The sequence below is a fragment of the Sapajus apella genome, unplaced genomic scaffold (genome assembly GCF_009761245.1).
Source record: "Sapajus apella isolate SASKATOON/1434 unplaced genomic scaffold, GSC_monkey_1.0 scaffold70, whole genome shotgun sequence".
Taxonomy (NCBI): Eukaryota; Metazoa; Chordata; class Mammalia; order Primates; family Cebidae; genus Sapajus; species Sapajus apella.
In genome coordinates this window covers 10,824,465-10,846,387 of record NW_022437010.1, presented here as the reverse complement: position 1 = coordinate 10,846,387, position 21,923 = coordinate 10,824,465, and the positions used below count along the sequence as shown (strand labels likewise).

General features: G+C 38.0%; 1 protein-coding gene across 4 annotated transcripts in view; it reads right to left on the bottom strand.

Moving 5' to 3' along the window:
* EXOC2 (exocyst complex component 2) overlaps positions 1–21,923 on the bottom strand; it is a 209,617-nt gene that overhangs the window by 52,657 nt on the left and 135,037 nt on the right. For all 4 annotated transcript variants that reach the window (XM_032250109.1, XM_032250111.1, XM_032250112.1 and 1 more), the window contains 2 exons: positions 16,839–16,955; positions 30–171 (listed from right to left, as the gene is read on the bottom strand). In XM_032250109.1, the coding sequence (XP_032106000.1) occupies positions 30–171; positions 16,839–16,955 (259 nt within the window). The remainder of the gene's footprint in view (positions 1–29; positions 172–16,838; positions 16,956–21,923) is intronic.

Sequence of the window (21,923 nt, the reverse complement as noted above, 5' to 3'; positions counted from 1 at the left end):
CTATTACTCAAGACACTTTATTTACTTACCTGTTGGAGGCAGGCAGTCTTTCCAATCAAAATAGCCTGCATAAATTCCAGGTTCTAAGGAACCAACGATGGGATCTGCTTTCAACTCGATGTAATTTTCAAAGAGTCTTTGATCTAGTTCTTTCAATGATGCCATGCTAACCTATGAACACATAATAAAGAGTATGAGTTGCCTATTTGAGGGTGATGGAAAAAGTAAAATAATGTTAAAGACACTTCAGACTATATTAAAAGCACTTATCAATTTTCCTACAAAAACTCATGATTTTTATTTCATGTATTTTCAGTAATAAAGATCTCTTTTAACAAAGCTATTTTGCAGGAGAAAAAAATAACCCCACACATGGACTATAAGTCACTGTATTAGTCCGTTTTCATACTGCTATAAAGAACTGCCTGAGACTAGGTGATTTATAAAGGAAAGAGGTTTAACTGACTCACAGTTATGCATGGTTGGGGAGGCCTCAGCGCAACTTACAATCTTGGTGGAAGGCAAAGGGGAAGCAAGGCATCTTCTTTACAAGGTGGCCAGAAGGAGAAGCGCCCAGTGAAAGGGGGAGAGCCCCTTTTTAAAACCATTAGATCTTGTGAGAACTCACTCACTCTCATGAGAACAGCCTGGGGGAAACCGCCCCTATGATTCAATTACCTCCACCTAGTCTCTCCTTTGACACATGGGGATTATGGAGATTACAAATTAAGATGAGATTTGGATGGGGACAGAAAGCCTAACAGTATCAGTTGTTTTTGAAAATACTAAACTCTCATTTCTATAAGCAGAGCAAGAGGTATTATAAACACTAAAATGTAATAGCCAGTAAACTACAATTAAAAAGGAACCATTTAAAATTATGTTTCTTCATATTAACTAATTAATTTGAAAAGCATTACCAATGGAAAATAAGCCTGTTCTGACACTCTAGAAACCTCATTGCAGCTCCCTTGGCTTCTCCTTCTAGTTACAGCTCTGCCTGTGTGGCCTGGGAGTGGCCACGTGCTGGTCAGGCCTTAGACTCCAAGGCAACTCCACAGAGGCCAGACGCAGGACTCGCTGTAGTGAGCAAAATGAAACAAGGAAGACCCTTATTAGAAAGTGTTGTCCTTGGCACAGTTCAGCCTCATGGACTGTGGGCTCCTGATGGGCGTGGGTGTAGAAGAGGGTAAGGAGGCTAGCATCAGCCCTACATGAGTATGCCTGGTCTCTCCAGCACCAAGAGGCCAGAAGCGGAAGAGAGGGGAGGCAGAGACCCAAGCATGGAGGATGTGGGAAGTTTGAGGTGTGGAGAGTCTGTGGGCCCAGGTTACTCTGCAGGGGGCTGGTGGCCGTTCTGCTTCTGCAACATTGGCCTGAGAGGGACAGGCTTCTCTCCAATGCCAGGCCTGAACTGCAACAAGCTGACCATGAAAAATAAACGCACACTAAGGGAGTCAGCTGCTATGCATAGGAACACCCATCAAGCAGTGAAATTCAGCTGCAGAAGAGACAAGCAACAAATTGAACAGAAAAATAAAGAAAGCTCTTATGGAGATTAAAGTATACTACCAAAATGAGATTTCTAGAGGTGAAATATATGATTTCCAAAGTTAACAACTGAGTAGATTAACAGAAGGAACTACTGGTCACGGTTAAGGCTGATCTGAAGTGCAAGAACTACTTCAAAGCATAGAATAAAAATGTAAAGAGATGGAAATTATGAAGGACAATACTAGAAGATAAATCCAGGAGCCCTAACGTGTAAAAAATAGAAATGCAAATAAAGAAATATAAGCAGCTAAAGAAAAGGTATTAATTACACAAGCAGTAGAAGAAAATTTAACTGGATCTGAATAAAGACCCAAATTTGCAACTTCAAATAGGGTTGCAGAGTGCCAGGCTACACTGATAAGACAGCCCACACATCTAGTCAACTACTGTTAAAGTTTCTAGTTTCTAATACATTATTCTAAATAAGAGAGGGAACGGCAGTAGGAGACTGACTTTCAAACTTCTAGATCAAAAGAATAATTTACTTACAAAGAAGAAAGAACTGGTCTGAATTCTGACATGCAACACTGGGACCTGCAATCACTGGATTAAAATCTAGAGGAATGAAAGAACAGAACCCAAGAATCCTGTATTTTGCCAGTGTGTCATTCTCTCAACAGAGTCAAAGAAAGATATTTCTGGATATGCAAGGGTTCAAAGGGCACTTCACCTATGTAATGAGAAAAGGCTCTAACCTAAAATCAAATGAATCAGATCAAAGAAGATGAACTACTGAGGAAAACAGTGACAGGCAATGAACTCTGAGTTTCCTCTTGCCTTTCTTTATCTCTCTCTCGCTCTAGTATCTATAAACACAAGCCAAAATAGATGATTAGATAGAAGGAAAAGATAAGAAATCAGTTTTTTTTTTTTAAAGGTAAATATTAGAGAAAACCACCAACGCCAAAAGTAGGGTTTTTTGTAATAAAATAAAATAATAATAATGATAATGATTAGCCAGGCATGGTGGCGCACACCTGTGGTCCCAGCTACTTGGAGGCTAAGGTGATAGAATTACTTTAGCCCAGGAGATCGAGGCTGCAGTGTGCTATGACTGAACCACTGCACTCTAACCTGGGCAAGAGACCAAGATCCTACACTTATGTAACAAACTTGCATGTTCTGCACATGTACCCCAGAACTTAAAGTATAATTTTAAAAAAGTATAACAAAATCTAAAAATTAAAAAAAAAATTAAAAAGGAATAACAACAAAAATGATAAGCTCCTGGGCAAGACTGATGAAGAAATAAAGAAAAAAAACTTTGTAAATTGCCAAGAACAGAAAAGAAAAAGGAAACATTCCTATAGATCCTAAATATGAAAATAATAGTAAAAGGACATTATAGTTTTATGTCATCAACTCTTGACAACATGGAGGAAATTGCTAATCTCTTGAAAAACACAGTCTTCAAAAACTGGCACAACTAGTTCTATATTTATTAAACTAATTGAATCCATCATAGGCTAGGGTTTGCACAGTGAAAACTTCAGGCCCAGGTGATTTCACTGGTGATTCTATACCAGGCATGTAAGGAAGAAATTATAACACAAACATTTTCATAAAATAGAGGCTAAAAGCATTTCTTATTTTGTTTAATGAAGCCAGTATAACCATAATATCAAAAGTGACCAAGATGTTATAAGAAAAAAATTACACACCAATAGCCTTTATGAACAAAGACATAAAAATCCGAACAAGCTATTGGCAAATAAAAACTAGAAATACATTTTAAAAATACATGACACAGAAGTGGTATTTTTTCAATAGATGAAGAAAAAGAACTTGAGAAAACTCAATATACTTTCATGATAAAAATTCTCAGTAAACTAAGAATGGAAAGAAAATCAGCTGTGTAAAGGGCATCTGCAAAATGGTACAGATATAGAATGCTTTCTCCACAAGATCAGGAATAAGGCAAAGGTGTCCCCTTTCACCACTTATTTCAAGATTTTACCTGATTTCAAGGTTCTAGTCCATGAGATCTAGCAAGAAAAAATACCAAAAAAGCAAAAGTAAAACTGCCTTTATTAACAGAAGACATGATTACATATTTAGAAAATCTAAGCAGGTTGACAAACTAATGGAATAAGTAAATTTATTGAGGCAGCAATGCCAGTAACAAATATCAACTATATTTCTATATAATAGACACAGAAGAATTATAATATCATAAAAAATACCTAGGAATAAATTTAACAAAAGATATGGAAAATCTCTACTGGAAACTACAAAATATTGCTGACAGAAATTAAAGATGGCCTACACAAATAAACAGGATGAACAATACTGGTGATTTTCTCCAAATCAATGAACTCCTAAAAGGCCTTTTCTTGGTAAAAATTCGCAGGCTAAAATTTATACATAAATGGAAAGGACCTAAGACAGCCAAAACAATTTAAAAAGAACAATGTTGGAAGACTTACCTACATGATTTCAAGACTGACTATAAACCTGTCATAAATAACACAATGAGATATTGGCATAAAGATGGACATCGCAGACCTAAACATAAAAGTTAACATTATAAAACTTCCGGAAAAATATTAGGGACATTGAAGCAGGTAAAGATTCTGACAACACATGAAAAGCATTAAACATTTTAAAAGTTTGATACAGTGGATCTCATCAAAATTAAACAGTTCTGCTCAAAAGATATTATAAAAACAAAACAGCAAGCCAGGAACTGAAAAAATATGTATGTGTGACAAAGGACATATAGAGAGCCTTTTAAAAATCACAAATAGAAAGATGACTAATCCAATTTAAAAATGAGCTGGGGTTAAATAAGCTCTTCAAGAAAGAAGCTACCTGAATATATCTGAAAATACAAGAAAAGGTGCTTAACATCATTATTTATTAGGGAAAGCCAACTAAAGCAACAATGAGTTTGGCTAAAATAAAAAAGATTGGTAATATTAAGTGTTGACTAGGATACAGAACAACTGGAACATTCATGTTTATAACTGACGGAATGTACACTCTGGAAAACTACTCGGAGTTCTTAATTGGCTTGCACTACGACCAACAATTGCACTTCAAGGTATATATCCATGATCAGTGAGTACAAGCTCAGTACTTGTAAGCCACAAAGAGACAGAATTTTCACTGTAACTTTATCCATAAAGGCCTAACACTGGAGACAACCCATCACCATTAGAGCCATTAAATAAAATCTGGTTATCCAAACTCAGCAATAAAAGGAAATGAATCATTGGTACACACAATTTGGATGAATCTCAAAAAAATTATTAATTTTAATAAAAGAAGCCAGATACAACAGACTACAAACTGCATGGAACTTCACATAAAGTTCTGGGACAGGCAGAATGATTCTCTGCAGATAGCAGTTGGAACATTGGTGAGAAGGGAGCCTACTGAAATAGGGCACAAGGGAAGGCTATTTTAACCTTATTTTCTTTAAAAAGAAGGTAAAAGAGGAGTTGAAAATAAATGGATGTGCATATCGTTAATAGCCAAATGCTACAAAAAGAGAGTAGAGTGGCAGTATTAATGTGTGACAAGGCAGGACCAACATCAAGAGTACACAGTCCCTAATTTCTGTTGTGAGATTTTAAAAAGATAATTCAGGAAACTTACACAGCACACTGAAAGTGAATACGCAAGAAATGCTAGCAGCTATTTCTATTATCTCAATAGCCTCATTTTCACTAACGATCAGTTCACACTGGCTGCTGAACATAGATGTTAACTGGGTCTACTTGATTATTACTCAAAAAGCAAGGGTGAGATCCAACTACCATTAATCACTACCGAAGAGGAAGGGAAGAACATTAAATTTAAAAACATCCCGACACTGGCTGGGCGAGGAGGCTCATGCCTGGAATCCCAGCAATTTGGGAGGCCGAGGGGGGAGGATCACAATGTCAAGAGATACAGTTTGCCCTGGCCAACGTGGTGAAACCTTGCCTCTACTAAAAATATAAAAATTAGCTGGGCATGGTGGCGTGAGCCTGTAATCCCAGCTACTTGGGAGGGTCAGGCAGGAGAATTGCTTGAACCTGGGAGGTGGAGGTTGCAGTGAGCCAAGATCCTGCCACTGCACTCCAGCCTGGGGCAGAGCGAGAGTTGTCTCAAAAAACAAAAACAAAAAACATCCTGACACTATGGAAATCAGTATAATAGGAGAGGAATAAAAGCAAGCATTTACAATACAATGTATTTAAGGAATGCAGTGGTTAAACAGAGAGGGAGTGCTTAAGAGCCACTGATAGTGGGGAGAAAGGCTGCAGAGTGGAGATGCCTGAAGGTACGGGGGCCTTTTAAGGCAGGTGTCTCTAACAGAAACAGGTGCATTCTTTAAAAAAGGTAACAATTTTATTTATTTATTTATTTATTTATTTATTTTTATTGCATTTTAGGTTTTGGGGTACGTGTGAAGAACATGCAGGATTGTTGCATAGGTACACACATGGCAGTGTGACTTGCTGCCTTCCTCCACATCACCTATATCTGGCATTTTTCCCCATGCTATCTCTCCCCAACTTCCAACCCCCTGCTGTCCTTCCCCTATTTCCCCCCGACAGACCCCAGTGTGTGATGCTTCCCTCCCTGTGTCCATGTGTTCTCATTATTCAACGCCTGCCTATGAGTTAGAACATGCGGTGTTTAATTTTCTGTTCTTGTGTCAATTTGCTGAGATTGATGGTTTCCAGGTTCATCCATGTCCCTACAAAGGACACAAACTCATCACTTTTTATGGCTGCATAGTAATCCATGGTGTATACGTGCCATATTTTCCCTGTCCAGTCTATCATTGATGGGCATTTGGATTGGTTCCAGGTCTTTCCTATTGTAAACAGTGCTGCAATGAACATTTGTGTGCATGTGTCCTTATAGTAGCACGATTTATAATCCTTTGGATATATACCCAGTAACAGGATTGCTGGGTCAAATGGAATTTCTATTTCCAGGTCCTTGAGGAATCACCACGCTGTCTTCCACAATGGTTTCACTACTTTACACTCCCACCAACAGTGTAACAATGTTCCTATTTCTCCACATCCTCTCCAGCATCTGTTGTCTCTATATTTTTTAATGATCGCCATTCTAACTGGTGTGAGTTGGTATCGCAGTGTAGTTTTGATTTGCATTTCTCTAATGACCAATGATGATGAGCATTTTTTCATATGTTTGTTGGCCTCATGTATGTCTTCTTTTGTAAAGTGTCTGTTCATATCCTTTGCCCACTTTTGAATGGGCTTGTTTTTTTCTTGTAAATCTGAAAAATTTTTGCAATCTACCCATCTGACAAAGGGCTGATATCCAGAATCTACAAAAGGTAACAATTTAATTGTGTACAGACAGTCCTGACTTATGATCGTTCAACTCATGATTTTCCCAATTTATCGTGGTTCAAAAGCAACAGGCATTCAGTACGCTCCTTGGCTTATAATGTGCTACATCAGGTTAAACCCACTCTAAGTAGAAAATACCATAAGCAGAAAATGCACTTACAATAATTTCAATTTTGGAAGAGTTTATCTGGAGGTAACCCCATCCTAAGTTGAGGAATATCTGTATTCAGAAATAGACTTACACATTGAATTTATACATATTAGCACTGAGAAGAGGCTTTTAAAGCATTTAAAAAACTGCTGGTAATAACTTAGAGAAGTAAGGCATATGTGGAGGCAGAATTTTGGTGTAGTGGCCAATACTACCTAAGATAAGCTACCATTCTACCTTTCTTAGCAGCAATCACGTAAACTGAACAACATTTTCATCTCACGTACCAGGCATTTATTCCAGCCAATGTGCCCAATGGATAGTCCTGGAGAAGAGATGCCTAAGTGATTGTCATATTTCCCTAATTTCTATACTGTTGTCTTCAACTCAGTCAAAATGGTTTAAAAGGTAAAATCCTTATTTTGATGTATTTTAATGTTTCCAATTTAAGATTTCAAATTTGTGATTTTAAAAATTTTTTGGTAATAATGTTTTTTACAAGAGTATGCTTCCAAGAAAGAAAATAAACAAACTATGATTTTCATTCCAAATGTGACAGAAAGACTGCCTTTAATTTGGCCATCTATATAGAAATAAGGCCATCAAACTGTCACCAGAACATTTATCCAAGTGAATTTGGATAACCAGGTTCAGACAAATTAATTTTTTTTAGCTCTTTTCAAATGGATGGCAAGACAGGTGGCAAACCGACATTTCTTTATATTACTGAACCACAACTTGTCAAATGTGGACAAAATAAATGCCAAGTGAATAACTAATTAAAAACAAACAAACAAACTCTTAATTCCTAGAAGAGGTATTAACAGAAAAAAGAACACTATAGATGAAACAGGATATACTGTCACCCTGAAATAGGACAGCTCTTGTCTCTCTAGCACTTGCTAGTGAGGGCTTCCAAGCCTCACTTCTTTCACCTCCAGCTGTGGTTCTAACCTGGTGTTTTACTTATCTTTAGTGCATCCAAAACATGAGTGGTGTCTTTTCCTGTGATTTTTTTTTTTTTTTTTTTGAGACGGAGTCTCGCTCTGTCGCTCAGGCTGGAGTGCAATGGTGAGTTCTCAGCTCACTGCAACCTCCACCTCCCAGGCCCAAGCGATTCTTTTGCCTCAGCTTCCCAAGTAGCTAGGATTACAGGTGCATGCCACCATGCCCGGCTAATTTTTGTATTTTTAGTAGAGATAGGGTTTCACGACAGTGGCCAGGCTACTCTTTAACTCCCGACCTTAGGTGACCCACCCACCTTGGCCTCCCAAAGTGCTGGGATTATAGGCATGAGCCACTGTGCCCAGTCATGAATTTTTAATAACCAAGTTAGTCACCTCACATCTTATTTATTAGGCTTCACTTATTTGCTCCACCATTCTTAATAAGATAATCTTATACTTGATCTTAGCTTGTATTTGATTTTCTATCTACACAGAACAATCTGAGAGACACTGGAAAGAACTTTACTGCTCCTACTATCTCCTTCCCTGATTTATGAAATTATACCATTCCAGAGTAAGTTAATAATTTCCTCTTATTAATAATACAAATAAACAAAAAAACTCAAAGAGTTTCTGAAGAAAAAACACAACTGAAATAAAATTTCAATACATAGTAAATTTTAGCAAGATTAGACACAACTGAAGAAACCAGGAACAAAAAGAGAGCTGAAGAAATGACCCATAATCAGTACAGAGAATTAAAAATGAGAGGGGAAAGGAAAAAATTAAGAGATGTGAAGAATAGAGTGAAAAGGTGTAACATAGGTCCAATAGGAGATCTTGAAGGAGAGAAAAGTGTGAATAAAGAAAAAAATATTTAAAGAGATAATGGCTTAGAAATTTCCAGAATTTATCAAAGACACCAATCAGAGCCAGGGGTATAAAAAGTCCAAGAAAATAATAATACCAAGATACATAATAAAAATACAGACTAGTAGAGGCAAATAAAATATGTAAAAAAGGAGCCAAGGAAAGACTTTACTACGTTTTTCTCAATAATCAAGAGATCAAAGTCCAAAGCAAACAAACAAAAGGAGTGGATACAGAAGACTGAACAATGTAATTCACAAACCTGATCTAATAGACAACTGTGGAATGTGGTATCTAAAACTTAAGGACAATATTTTCAAGCGAGGCAGGGTATTTCAGAAAACTGTCCATGTATCAGCTCACAAAGCAAGTCTCAGCAAACCTAAAAACATGATATTCTCTCACCTCAGAACAATTTTATTAGAAATCTCTAACCAAGAGAAAACTAATTCCGATGGCTCCTCTGCTTCCTTAGCTTGGATATTTAAAATCATACTTCTAGCCAAGATTAAAACAGAATTAAAATTCAAAAATTAAAAAATGGAACAATAACTAAAATATCATTTGTTAAAATATGTGCCGCGCTACCAGAGAGACACTGAGAGCGAAATTCACAGCCTTGAGTGTTTGTATTAAAAGACAGAAAGGTTTAGAATCAATGAACTATGTAAATAAAACAAGATTAGAGCCCAAATTACTGCAACAGAAAACAAGGATATACAGGGAAATCACTACTGAAGTCAAAAGTTGATTCTCTGAAAAGACTCTTGCAAGAAAAAAAGAATTAAAAAAAAAAAAACAAAAACAAGAAAAACAAGTTCAAAAAATGGCCATATAACCTCAAATGCAGCTGAGGCTGAATAAAATGAAACTATTATAAAAAATTTATGCCAAAAGATTTGAAAATTTAAGCAAAATGGGCAAAGTCCTAGAAAATCCTAGAAAAATATAGATGACCACAACTACCGTGAAGAAATAAAAAACCTGAATGGTTCTGTAACCATTAAAGAAATTGAACTAGTAATTAACAATCATTTCACAAGGAAAATACTGGGTCTACAGAAAATATCATTACCAGAGAGTTATTCTAAATATTCAAAGAATAAATAATTCCAATCTTATACAAACTGTTTCAAAGAAGAAAAAGGAACATATTCTTTAATTCATGTTACACTAGCATGATCTACATGCTACAACATGGATACGTCTCAAAATAATACTGAGTGGGAAAAGAAAGTCACAGAAAAATACACACCATATAATCCTGAATATGCTAATGTAAAAGTCAAAAACAGGTAATTTCAAACAAAATATTGTTTAGAAACCACACAATTCAGAAGTGGCTTTCTATAGGGGAAGGTGGGTGGCATGGCTGTGCAGGGGCACGGGTGAGCATAAGGCCTCTGGGATATTTTGTTCCTTCAGCTTGGTGGCGTGGGAGCATGTGGGTTCATTTCATCACTCTCCTACATCCTACATTACACAGTATCTATTTTATTATATTTAACTAAAAGCATTTGAAAAGAATTTACAATCTAGAAAAGAAGTGTATCTCTATTTAACTAATCATAATGCAACGTGTTAAATGATTTTCTAGTGTCAAGAACAAAGCATCCAAGGTAGAAAGAAGATAATATGATCCACTTTGCACTTTGGCAATGGATGAGGAGAGGCCCTGTAGGCTTGACACAGGATGAGACATCTGCATCTGAAATGGGTTTTGGAGGAGGATCAAGATTTTGTCAAGTCCAGATTCACTGAGGAAAAGGCAATCCAGAGAGTCAGACAGTACAAGACAAGCTATAGATAAATGTTCCTACAACAGAGCACTGTTCCTATAACAGAGCTGTCATTGAATGAGTATTTATGGCATGAGTGAATGAACAGACAAATTATATGAAATGTTCAAGGAAACATGAGCAGGTGCTCAGGCTAATAAATGGTGTTGGAGTAGGGGGACAAAAGCCATGAGAGAAGGAAGCAAGAGAGCCAATGAAGATCCTACACAAATGCCACCCTATGGAGTTTAGCTCTTCAGGCAATAAGGAGCCCTGAAATACAGGAGGGGGACGAACAACATGAGTAGCTCTGGGTTTTTGAAAGACCATCCTGGACACTCTGGGTGATAAGCTGTAGAGTGGAAACATCTAGATATTAAGCAAAGCACCTGCTAGGAAGGTTTCTACAACACCACGACCGTCAGATGATGAAAAAGGGCTGAGCTTGGCCAGGAACATTAAATTAGAGAGGTAGAGAAAGATTTGGAAGATGGTTCAGGGGTTGAGTTGAGAAGAAAGACTTGGCAGAAAGCATCATGAGGAATGACTTCAAGAATAATTCCCAGTAATGGATGAATGAATTTTTAAAATGTGGTACATATCCACAATGGAATACTATACAGCCTTCAAGAAGGAAGAAATTCTGTCACCTGCAACATGAATGGTATTAGAGGACCTTATGCTAAGTGAAATAAACCCCACACAGAAAGACAAATACTGTGATCTCACTTATATGTGGAATCTACAAAAGTCATTATCATAGAAACAGAGAGCAGAATGGTAGTTATTGGGGCCTGAGGGAAGAGTGAGACCTGGGGAAAAGGGAGGTGTTGATCAAAGGGCATGGCATGGTAGCCACCGTTAATCATAATATACTGTCCATTTCATTGCTAAAAGAATAGATTTTTAATGTCCTTAAAAAAAAGTTAAGTTGGTGAGATGATGGCTATGTTAATTAGTGACTGACTGTACAATGTATACATAGATCAAACAGCACATTGTACACCATAAATATGCACAATTATTATTTGTCAATTAAAAATGAATAAATAAAACAGAAAAAAGGAGGAACCCTCAAGTTCTGGCTTAGTGATTATTGACTAAGACAGGGAACATACAAGAGAGAAGCTGTTCTGAAGGAGGAAGATGACTAGTTTGGCCAGGTTGCTTTGAAATCTCGATGGGAACTTCTAGAGAGAATGTCTGGTAGGAAACACATCTAAGGTCTCAGAATGACATGCAGGTCGAAAATAAAGAATTTGGGAATCATGGGCATCCATCAGTGATGGATGAGGCTGTGAAGGCAAATGAGGTTGTCTACGGAAACTGCTGATCACAAAGAGGAAGAAGACAAATCAAATGCCCAGAGAACAGAAATATTCAGGGGATGGTAACACAATTATTTATGTGGGTTAAATTGTATTGGCTTAGGTTCAAGGTTTTTGACTTACAAATGCCATACTCTACCCAACTGGAGAACAGGCTGTTTTACTCCTTAGTTCCTGCACTTCCCAGCTTTCCAAAGACGTTTTAGTGCCTTTCCTCTACTCTTTGAAACAGCATCTGGAATGCGCAATCTTACGTTCTTTGTGGCTTGTGAAACCTTTTCTCAGCTACTTTCTCTATTGGGGCCGTAACACTTTATAAATTACAAGGTCCCTGAGTCCTTCTGATGGTGCATCTCTCTAACTATGTATGTTTATTCTTTCCCTGCCTGTTTCTACAAGAAACTCAAGGCAGCCAAATAGGTCAAAAATGAGGCTCAATGTTTTGAAGGCAGAAACACATCTGATCAGTTTATCATTTCTGTCTGTAAGATCTTAAACTCCAAAACAGATTAATTTACAACTTATTTATTATATAAAATAGCCTCTAAACAAAATTTAGCTGATTTTGTTTATATGTATCGAGCAACAAGGAAAATGAAACACACATATACAGAGATGATATAAGTAGTGAAGACACGAAGCTGTACTCATTCACATAATATGAATTCAAATGGTTTCCAAGTGAAATTTAATTATATTCAATTAAGCTAAAATAACCAAGTATGTAAAATACAGTGTATGCAGTTAAAGCAATGCAAAACTCCTTAAAATCAGCTGCTCCATATAAAGGAATTTCCCCCGGACACACAAGAAAAAGGCGCTGTCTCTCCACACCCCTCACACTGGAGTTTCTGAAAGAGATTTAGAAGCTTCAAATAAAACTTCAATTAAAAATTTAAAGCCAGAATATTTAATGTCTACAGGTCTCATCAGGTGAAAATCTGCAAGTATACAAATTCTGAGTTAGATGCTTATTTTTTAAAGACTGGGACATATTTAAAAAGTATCTTATATATGTAAAAACACTCCCTGGAATTCTGTAATTATACCTACCACAATAAAATTATTTGCTGAAGTTTATTAACCATACAACTCTGGTTTTCCTTTCTCAAAGGTTCAAAGAATTTGGTTTGTGGCAAATTTGGTTTGCACACTTAAATTGCCAACTTATTTGCAACATATTTCTTAACTTTCTAAGAGCCTTCAAAATTAGCTCCTCTAGAATATAAACAGTGAATAAACAGAAGAAAAAGTGCTAACCTAAATAGAAAGAAGCATGCAAAATAAAATACAATGAAGCCCTATTTTAACCTATCCAATTAAACATTGTAATTTAAAAGATGGCAGAAATGTGATGAGATCAGCTTCCAAAAGGCAATCTGGCAATATTTACCAAGTGTCTTTGGAGCTGTGAATCTACTCCCCTGGAGCCTGTTGTGAGTAAATAATTAGAGATGTGATCAAAGATGATCTTCACTTCTCAGTAACAAAAAAAAAAATTAAAAATAAACCTAAGGATACTAGTATGGGAGACTTTAAAAATACTATGGTATATCCACATTAACAAAGGTTATAAAGCCATAAAACACATTTTATAAAAACATTAAATAAAAAAGGAAAAGAACTCACAATAGAATATTCAGTAGAAAAAATACCACACATTAATTCAGAAAAATGTATTTTTTCTCAAATTTCTTTTCACCGTTTCATATTTTTATAACAAATAGATATGCATATATAGGATATATAAATTCACGGTTACTATAAATATTAAAATAGTAGTGTCTTCCTTTGGTTGGTGCATTATAGATGATTTTAATTTTTATTATTGTTTTCAACTTCCCAATATTTTTTCTTTTTAAAAATAATGGTTGGGTCTCACTTTTATAAGTCGAAAAAAAAATGTATGACTAGAAAAAGGCATCTCCAGGACTTGAGAAAAAGCTAAATGGTACGGGCAATACAAATGAAAATGCACACACATGGCAGGACGCTCCCTGTTGGCACACACTGTCTGGATTCGAACGGCACCAAGTCTACCAAAGCTTTACAATGCGGCTTACTTTTAAGACGGAACCTTGTGGAGCAAGATGATTTGGACGCCCTGATCTTATGAAGTACCACTCAGTGTGGTTTCATAAAGGCCAAAACAACATACAGTAGTCAACCGGCTTCATGTCCTATTTTCACTCCTTTGGTATAAAGTTGACCCTTGAACAACATGGGTTTGAACTACATGGGTCCACTTATACACACACACATCTTCTTCCGCCTCAGTCAACCTGACACTGCAAGACCAACCCCTTCTCTTGCTCTTCCTCAGCCTACTCCACATGAAGATGAAGAGGATGAAGACCTTTATAATGACTATTCACTTCTACTTTATGAATAGTTAATACATTTTCTCTTCCTAATAATTGTCTTAATAACATTCTTTTTTCTCCAGCTTACAATATTACAAGATACAGTATGCAACAGGTACACAAAATACATGTTGATGCACTGTTTATGTTATTCACAAAGCTTCCAGCTAACAGTAGGCTACTAGTAGCTAAGTCTTGAGGTAGTCAACAGTTATACTTAGATTTTCAACTGCACAGGGGGTTTGGCACCCCAACCTCTGAGTTGTTTAAGGGTCAATTGTATCATCATGAGACCCGTTTTATTCTTGAAGATGCGTGCTGCTAGACCAGAAAGGATTCTGGATTTAGAATAAGAAAATGTAATTTTGAGTCCTGTCTTGCTGTGCTACTTACAGGTCAAGTCCTTGACCTCTCTGAGTATCTTCCCCTGTGAAGATTATGGAGCTGATAATACTATCCCTGATTTCTTCCCAGGATTATCTGCACCAAATACAACTGTATGTATAAAATCATTCTAGCTTCAAATGTCATTGATCATTAAATTTTAATAACCCTCTAAAAACATTTATTTGTCTCCTGTTCCTACATTAACACTAAGTTAATCTCTACATTCCAAGGTGATAAACAGGTGAAGGGAATGATGCTTCTCCTGACAGAAGTACCAATAAGAAAGCAGAGGGAAATATACTCAGAAGAAACACTTGGCCAACCCCTGGCTTAAACCAGAGGAGTCTGAGAAGAGGTCCACGCCCAGTGACATGAGGATGCCCAGCGACATGAGGTCCCCCTGCTAGAGACCCTCATCTTCAAGTGCAGAAACAGAGAGAGAATGGATAAGCCATCCACTGTGACCTGTGCCCTGTGATTTTTCTGGGATTGATGCCTCTAGAATTATTTGTCATTTGGAGGGAAACTATAATAAACAGTGGCAGTCAGCAGGCCTTTCCCTTTGCTACCAGGAATATATTTTACTTGGTTGGAATCATGAAATGAATAAATTCCCAAACAGATTCACAAATTAATAAAATCAATGCAAACTTTATCATCTAAATCTAGTTTACTGTCTATTTATTTTAAACACAACTGAATTTCAAAATATTCAAGATGGTCGATTAAAAATAATCCAAATTCTGAGTGGAAAAGAGCCTACCATTTACACTGCTACATCTCCAGATCCTTTGTATTATCTTGGTCTCAAAATGATCTGGACAAAGACTAGGAAGGATATGAAAAAAATCTTTTTTAATATTAATTTAATTCTACTTCTTAATGATATAAAGTGAAGCAACAGATAGTTCCTACTTAGTACTGCAAAAAAACTAGAGAAAACCAAATTTGTTGCTTCTTTTACATGCAATTTCTAATAATTTCATATATTTGTAAATGATAAAATTTCTCCAATAAATATATTCATGTAATTATATAAAAACAAAGTGGCCACCTTCTACAAATAGCCACTTTTTACTGCAAGATAGCACCTTGCAATTGTTAACACAAAAGTTTCTGGAAATAAACTAGACGTTTGACCCCAAAGGCTTAAGTCACAACATTTCTCATCAGAATGATTAATCTTTACGAAAAGGCAGGAAAACAAGACAGGGCCGCCCACTTTGACATTTTCATTCTTTGAAAAAAAAATCCCAATGTAGTTCATGAACTGGAGCCACCATTTATAAAAAGTATGTAATCCAGAATACATGTTGATTATAAGATTAACCAGATCATTATCGTTCTTACTCTTCGCACTAAGAAAAATGTACTGACATTAAAAAGTGGTACTAGCACAGTTTTACTGAGAAATCTGATAAACCTTTGCCCAGGAACCAACCAACCTTAATAACAAGGTTACTTCATTTTTTCCTTTTCTTCTTAGTTGAAAAAAATATAAACAACAAAGTATAACATTAAAAAGAAAACTCGCTCCATTAATTTCTACAAGACTCCCTTTTGCCCAACCTTTCCGCATGCAGTGATTGGAGAGTGGGGAGGATATATTTTTCACATAGGATGCTCTGCTGCCTAAGCCGGTGTGTGTGTGCACGTGTACATGCGCACAGCAGCAAAGCAAAAGCATCCTTGAGGTCATACAGAAACGGAGAGAGGAAGGAGAGATGTGAATAGCAGGAAGAGGTGTTTCTGCAGGCTCAGGGAGTTTGCTGCTGGCTATAAAAGCATTTACCTAAAAGGAGTCAAATATGAGATAATTCTGAAATATCTGGGTCTGCTGCCTTTCTCTCCTTATTTTCTTCCCTCACTTTTGAACAGCTCAGATGTGGAGTAAACCAGCTCTAACCTTGAGGAAGCTTTGCTCCAGAGAAAAGAGAAGAGTATTAACAATTCAAGGTGAACCATGGGAAGGAAGGGAATCATCCAAAGATGGAGCAGGGTGAAGGTGGGGAAGGAGTGTGGGTGTGAAGGGGGCATGCAGAGGGGATGGGCTCTGACAGCAGAAGAACACAGGCTAGGAAACAACTTGGAAACTGAGCTGGCAAAACCACTGACTTGTGCATTTTACATGAACTCACTTACCTCTGTTATTTTTTCTATTCCCTGGAAGTTGTGCTTTTCAAAATGTTCTGCAATATTTAGGAAGGTGTGACGTTCTAGATAGCAGCAATTACTTAGGACTATCAAAAGGCGCTGTTCCTAAAAGCAAAACAAATTTTTAGAAATTCACATTTATGGTGACAGAATAACTGATTAACACTTGTCAGGTTTAATCACAGTCTCTGCTGTTTGACATCAATACTCAATGCTTTGCTTTTCTTGACTGCTTCTTTCCCAATATTATAACATAAACACAATAAAATCCTGCAATTCTACTATTTGCTTATAATTACATAATACACCAAAGAATCAAATATTTATTTTAAAACTAGGCAGCTTGTATTAAAAAACAGATTGATAAAATCCCATTAACTAGGATCAGGTGGGAATTGGGATCAGTGTTTCTTACGAAAAGGATTCTACTTTACTGCTTACTTAATACTTTGTGTACAAGAAAAGGCTACAGGAATAAATATTTTTAATAACTAATTACATTTAAAATGTAGAAACTGTTATAAAAAAGTTTATAAATTTTGTATAACCTGGAAGAGAATTACATAGCCATACATCTGTATGATGGGCTCCTTCAAATATCTAAGGCCATTAGGAATTGTGTTTGCAGAAGAAAACAAGGAATCATCTCCCTCTAATGGGGAGAGAGGGTCACTGAGAGAGGACTCCGCCTTAGGAAGTAGTCATTGTAGACAAGAGGAAGAGGTACAAACCAGTCACTTCTACATTCTCCAGGGTTCTGTCCACCTAAAGTAATTTCTTGCAAAAATTACCACACGCAAATGCTGATAAACACAGTATCCTTTTACAGTTCAGAAGAACTACTTGGTAAATAAAATTCCAGGAATGGCCCTATGTTGCTGATGCGGTTCACCGAGGCACCTGACCTGTGCTCCCGAGGGTGGGTGGGCCTTCTCTGGAACAACTTTGACTAATCTAGGTCCTTGACTTAGATCCTTCAACTAACCCTACAGCAGAAACCACTTTCCATCACATACTTTGCATGCTCTCTCTGTGTATAATCAGAATAACTTACAGTAATTTGATATAGTAAATGTGGAAAGAGGTTCCTATTTTTTGAGATATGTGGAAAAATGGTAACTATAGTCCTTGAATTTACTTGCCAATCATCTTTTACATTTCCCAATAATTTCATTTAGCTCAATAGTTTCCAAAAACCTTCTAGATTCCTTTATTCTAATGTTCCTGTCTTTATTTCTGGCAGAGTGTAGCCTATTCACTACCTGTTTTTGGTCATCAACAAATATAAGTAAAAGGCCGAGGAATTATTAAAAGACGTTCAAACAAGTGAATGGCCTTGAATTACTCTATGGATAGGAAATGGAGCATAAGACAAGGTAAACAGGGTTGTATTATGTATAACACTTCTCCACGTTTTGTGAATAAACATCAAGAAGGAAAACATGAATAGTCACTGGAAACTCGCCCAGGTGAGGTGGGAACAAGGAGGCAGCATTCCCCTCTGGTCCCCAGGCCTGGAGTTACCATTACACAGTCCCCAAAAGGACAAAGAGTAAGTAAACATGACATTTCATCGGCTACTCCCAACATGCTGTTTGCCTCAAAAACCTCAGCTGGTTGTTCAGTTTCAAAGATCAATCCTTAATGACTTTTTCCTTCCAGAGTCAAGCCTCCTTAGCTAGCGACCTGAGCCTGCCACACCTTCTCTGCCCTGTTAATTCTCTTTGTTTTTCCCATTGTAAGCTACGTGGCTCTTAAAAAACAGAAAAGCTATTTGAGTTATTTAAAATCTTACTCCTGTAAGTACATTTGTTGCTCAAATCTAATCATTAAGATGCAATAAAAGTGGAAAGAAAAACTGAACAACACAAATTCTCAACCGTGGATGACTAATCAAAAGCTTATTAACAACTAAGATGAAGAGGTACATTTGAAAACAACAACTCCAGCTATCAAATGCAGCATGTGAAGGTGACAGAAGACGGTCTTCTGCTATATCAGTGATTCCTCACAGCATCTCTGTGATGCAGGCGTCACCATCAGTTTTGTTCAGAACACAGGGCCTGCGCCTGGTCAGTGATATGCCCGAGGTTACATAGGATGCCAACCATTGTCTTCCAACTCTGAATCTAGGTGTTTTTCTTATCATAGCTGCTTCCCTTCTGGATAACAGAACAAGACCCTAAGAAGATCTCACCAAATCTCATGAAATAGCTTCCAATGGAGTATACAGAGGAATTTGGTCACAAAAGGACACTGGAGAGTAGCAGGAGAGAGGCCCTGCAACCTGCAGAGGCACATGTGAGGTGCCTGGGGGGACAGGTGAGAATAGGCTCAATGTGACTTAGCAGACAGCTGCAGCCTCATGGGTCACAGGGCATCCAGGGCTGACTCCTGTGCTCCACCCACTGGAAGAGGCATAGGAGCAGGGGCATGCCACACCAGCAGGGAGAGCCTGAGGATTCAGGGTGCCAGCAAAGGGAAGACTCTTGCTGTCTCCATTCGGGAGGCCCTCTCCTGCAGCCCTGTCTCCCCAGGACTCCCCCAGCCCTCTGCATTTCCATCCTCCTCAAGCCCCTCAGCCGCTGAGGCTGCAAAGCTTTCCTTTGTTTAAATGTGATTTTCCATCCCTCTCAGGAGTGCCGCTCTATCTGGATTTCCTTCTACACCTCTCATTAACCCTTTTCAGGGTACACTGAGGCTCTCTGCACCTGGTGAGCCCATAAATAATGAAACCCTCAACCTTATTTTTATATATTTGGCCCTTCTCTCATCCAACAAGTATAGGGTTCCCCAGCTCCCCTCAATTTCTCTCCATGCCCTGTCAAGGGAGCACAGAGTGCCTTGATGGCTCTGACTGGGCCAGCTGCCCATTTTTCCCTGCAGGCTTGCACCCAAGCAGGGGCCCTGACCTCCCAGGCACTGATGAAGCTCTTTAGGCTGTAGTTTGAAAACACTGAGAGATCAACCATGTTGCTAAATAGCAGAAATCAGCCCCGCCCTGAACCAAATGCTTTAAACCCTCCTATAAACTCCATGCCCAAGCCCCCTCATTGCCGACATACCTAGGCAGGTCATCCTCCCCTGCTGTTCCTGGCGAGGACTCAGTGAAGCCCCCTCTGTGCTTTGTTCCCTAATGCTTTGCACTGATCACCCTGAATTTCATGCTTGTTTCTTTGGAACGCCAACTGAACCCATCTCGGGATGGTTTGGGACAGTCCCTGGCAGGAACTCCACTGCCACCACTCTTGGGGAGATTCTGCCTGCAAGTCTGGCTGAACAGAAGAAGGAGCATTTCTCTTACTCCCAGGCCTTATATTGCTTAAGTACTGCTGATTCACAAATCTGTATCTAGATTTCTCTCCTGGGATCCAAACAAGGATATTCAATCACCCACTTGGTATCTACCTGTATGTCACAAAGCTGGTCCCATCTGAATTTTTTTTTTTTTTTTTTTTTGAGAGCGAGTCTTGCTCTATTGCCAGGCTGGAGTGCAATGGTGTGACCACCACTTACTGCAACCTCTGCCCCCTGGGTTCAAGTGGTTCTCCTGCCTCAGCCTCCTGAGTAGGAGCCTCCTGAGTAGGAACCTGTAATCAGCCTCGATTACAGGCCAGCGCCACCACACCTGGCTAATTTTTTGTATTTTTAGTAAAGATGGGGTTTCACCATATTGGCCAGGCTGGTCTTGAATTCCTGACCTCATGATCTACCCGCCTTGGCCTCCCAAAGTGCTGGGATTACAGGTGTGAGCCACTGTGCCTGTCCCTCAAGCTGAATTTTTAATCTTTCTCTCGAACCTGTATTTTCCCTGATTTCTCTATCTCAGTGAATGGTATCATTCTATACCTAGTCATCTAAAAAATTGAATCTAGAATAAGTTTTGAGATTACTTTGATCAAAGTATATTTTTCTAATACACCAAACCCCTTATTTAGGTATTCATACTTATAATGACCAGGGAAATGACATATGGTAGAAAATTTGGGTCAAACAGTTTTTCCTTGAGACAGCCAGCCATGCATGTGTGCGTGCGCATGCGGGCACACAGACCCCCATATGCATACACCCATACACCCTTCAAACTCATGACAATTATTATTTATAAGTATTTATTTATAATACTTATAATTATTCATTTATAAAATTATTATTTATAATAACCAGTGAGGGTTATTTATAATAATTATTATTTTTTGAGATGGAGTCTCACTCTGTCACCCAGGCTTGAGTATAGTGGTGCCATCTTGGCTCACTGAAAACCTCCACCTCTTGGGCTGAAGTGATTCCCCTGCCTTAGCCTACCAAATAGCTGGGATTACAGGCACCCGACACCACACCCAGCTAATTTTTGTATTTTTAGTAGAGATGGGGTTTCACCATATTGGCCAGGCTGGTCTCAAACTCCTAACCTCAAGTGATCCACCCGCCTTGGCCTCCCAAAGTGCTGGGATTACAGGCATGAGCCACTGCCCCTAGCCAGAAAGGGTTATTTCATTTATAATAGCTGGAGTTTGAATGTCAATAGACGAATTTATACATGTCATAATATAAGTTTGTGAATCTCCTCAATCTCCTTAAATACATGTACACATTTTAAAAAGTATGTGTGTATACATACATACCTATATATGCAGTATATGTATGTATACATCTGTTTGTGTATAAGTGTGTGTGTGTGTGTGTATGTGTGTGTGTGTGTGTATTTCAGGTTGTGTTCAAATAAAATGCTATTAGGCAACTTATAGAAATAAAACAGAGAAAAGCAGAACTTCTCCCATTGAAGAGGCATGAGCTGTAGGGGGGAATGGGTGCCCTTGTCCTCTGCCTCCTCCCCCACACATCACAGCAACCCTCAAGCACCAGGGAACTACAAGGGCACCTATTTAACATTCAGAAAGCACAAAGATGCAGATAGTATATGGAATGACTGAAATCACAACTCCAGCTAAAAATGTTAAGTGCAAAATTCAGATACATTATACTTTCCAGAAAATTTCATATAATATAGCTCCAAAGCACAGCACAGTGTCCTATACCACATGCTACAGCCATGATGCAGGAACAAAGTAA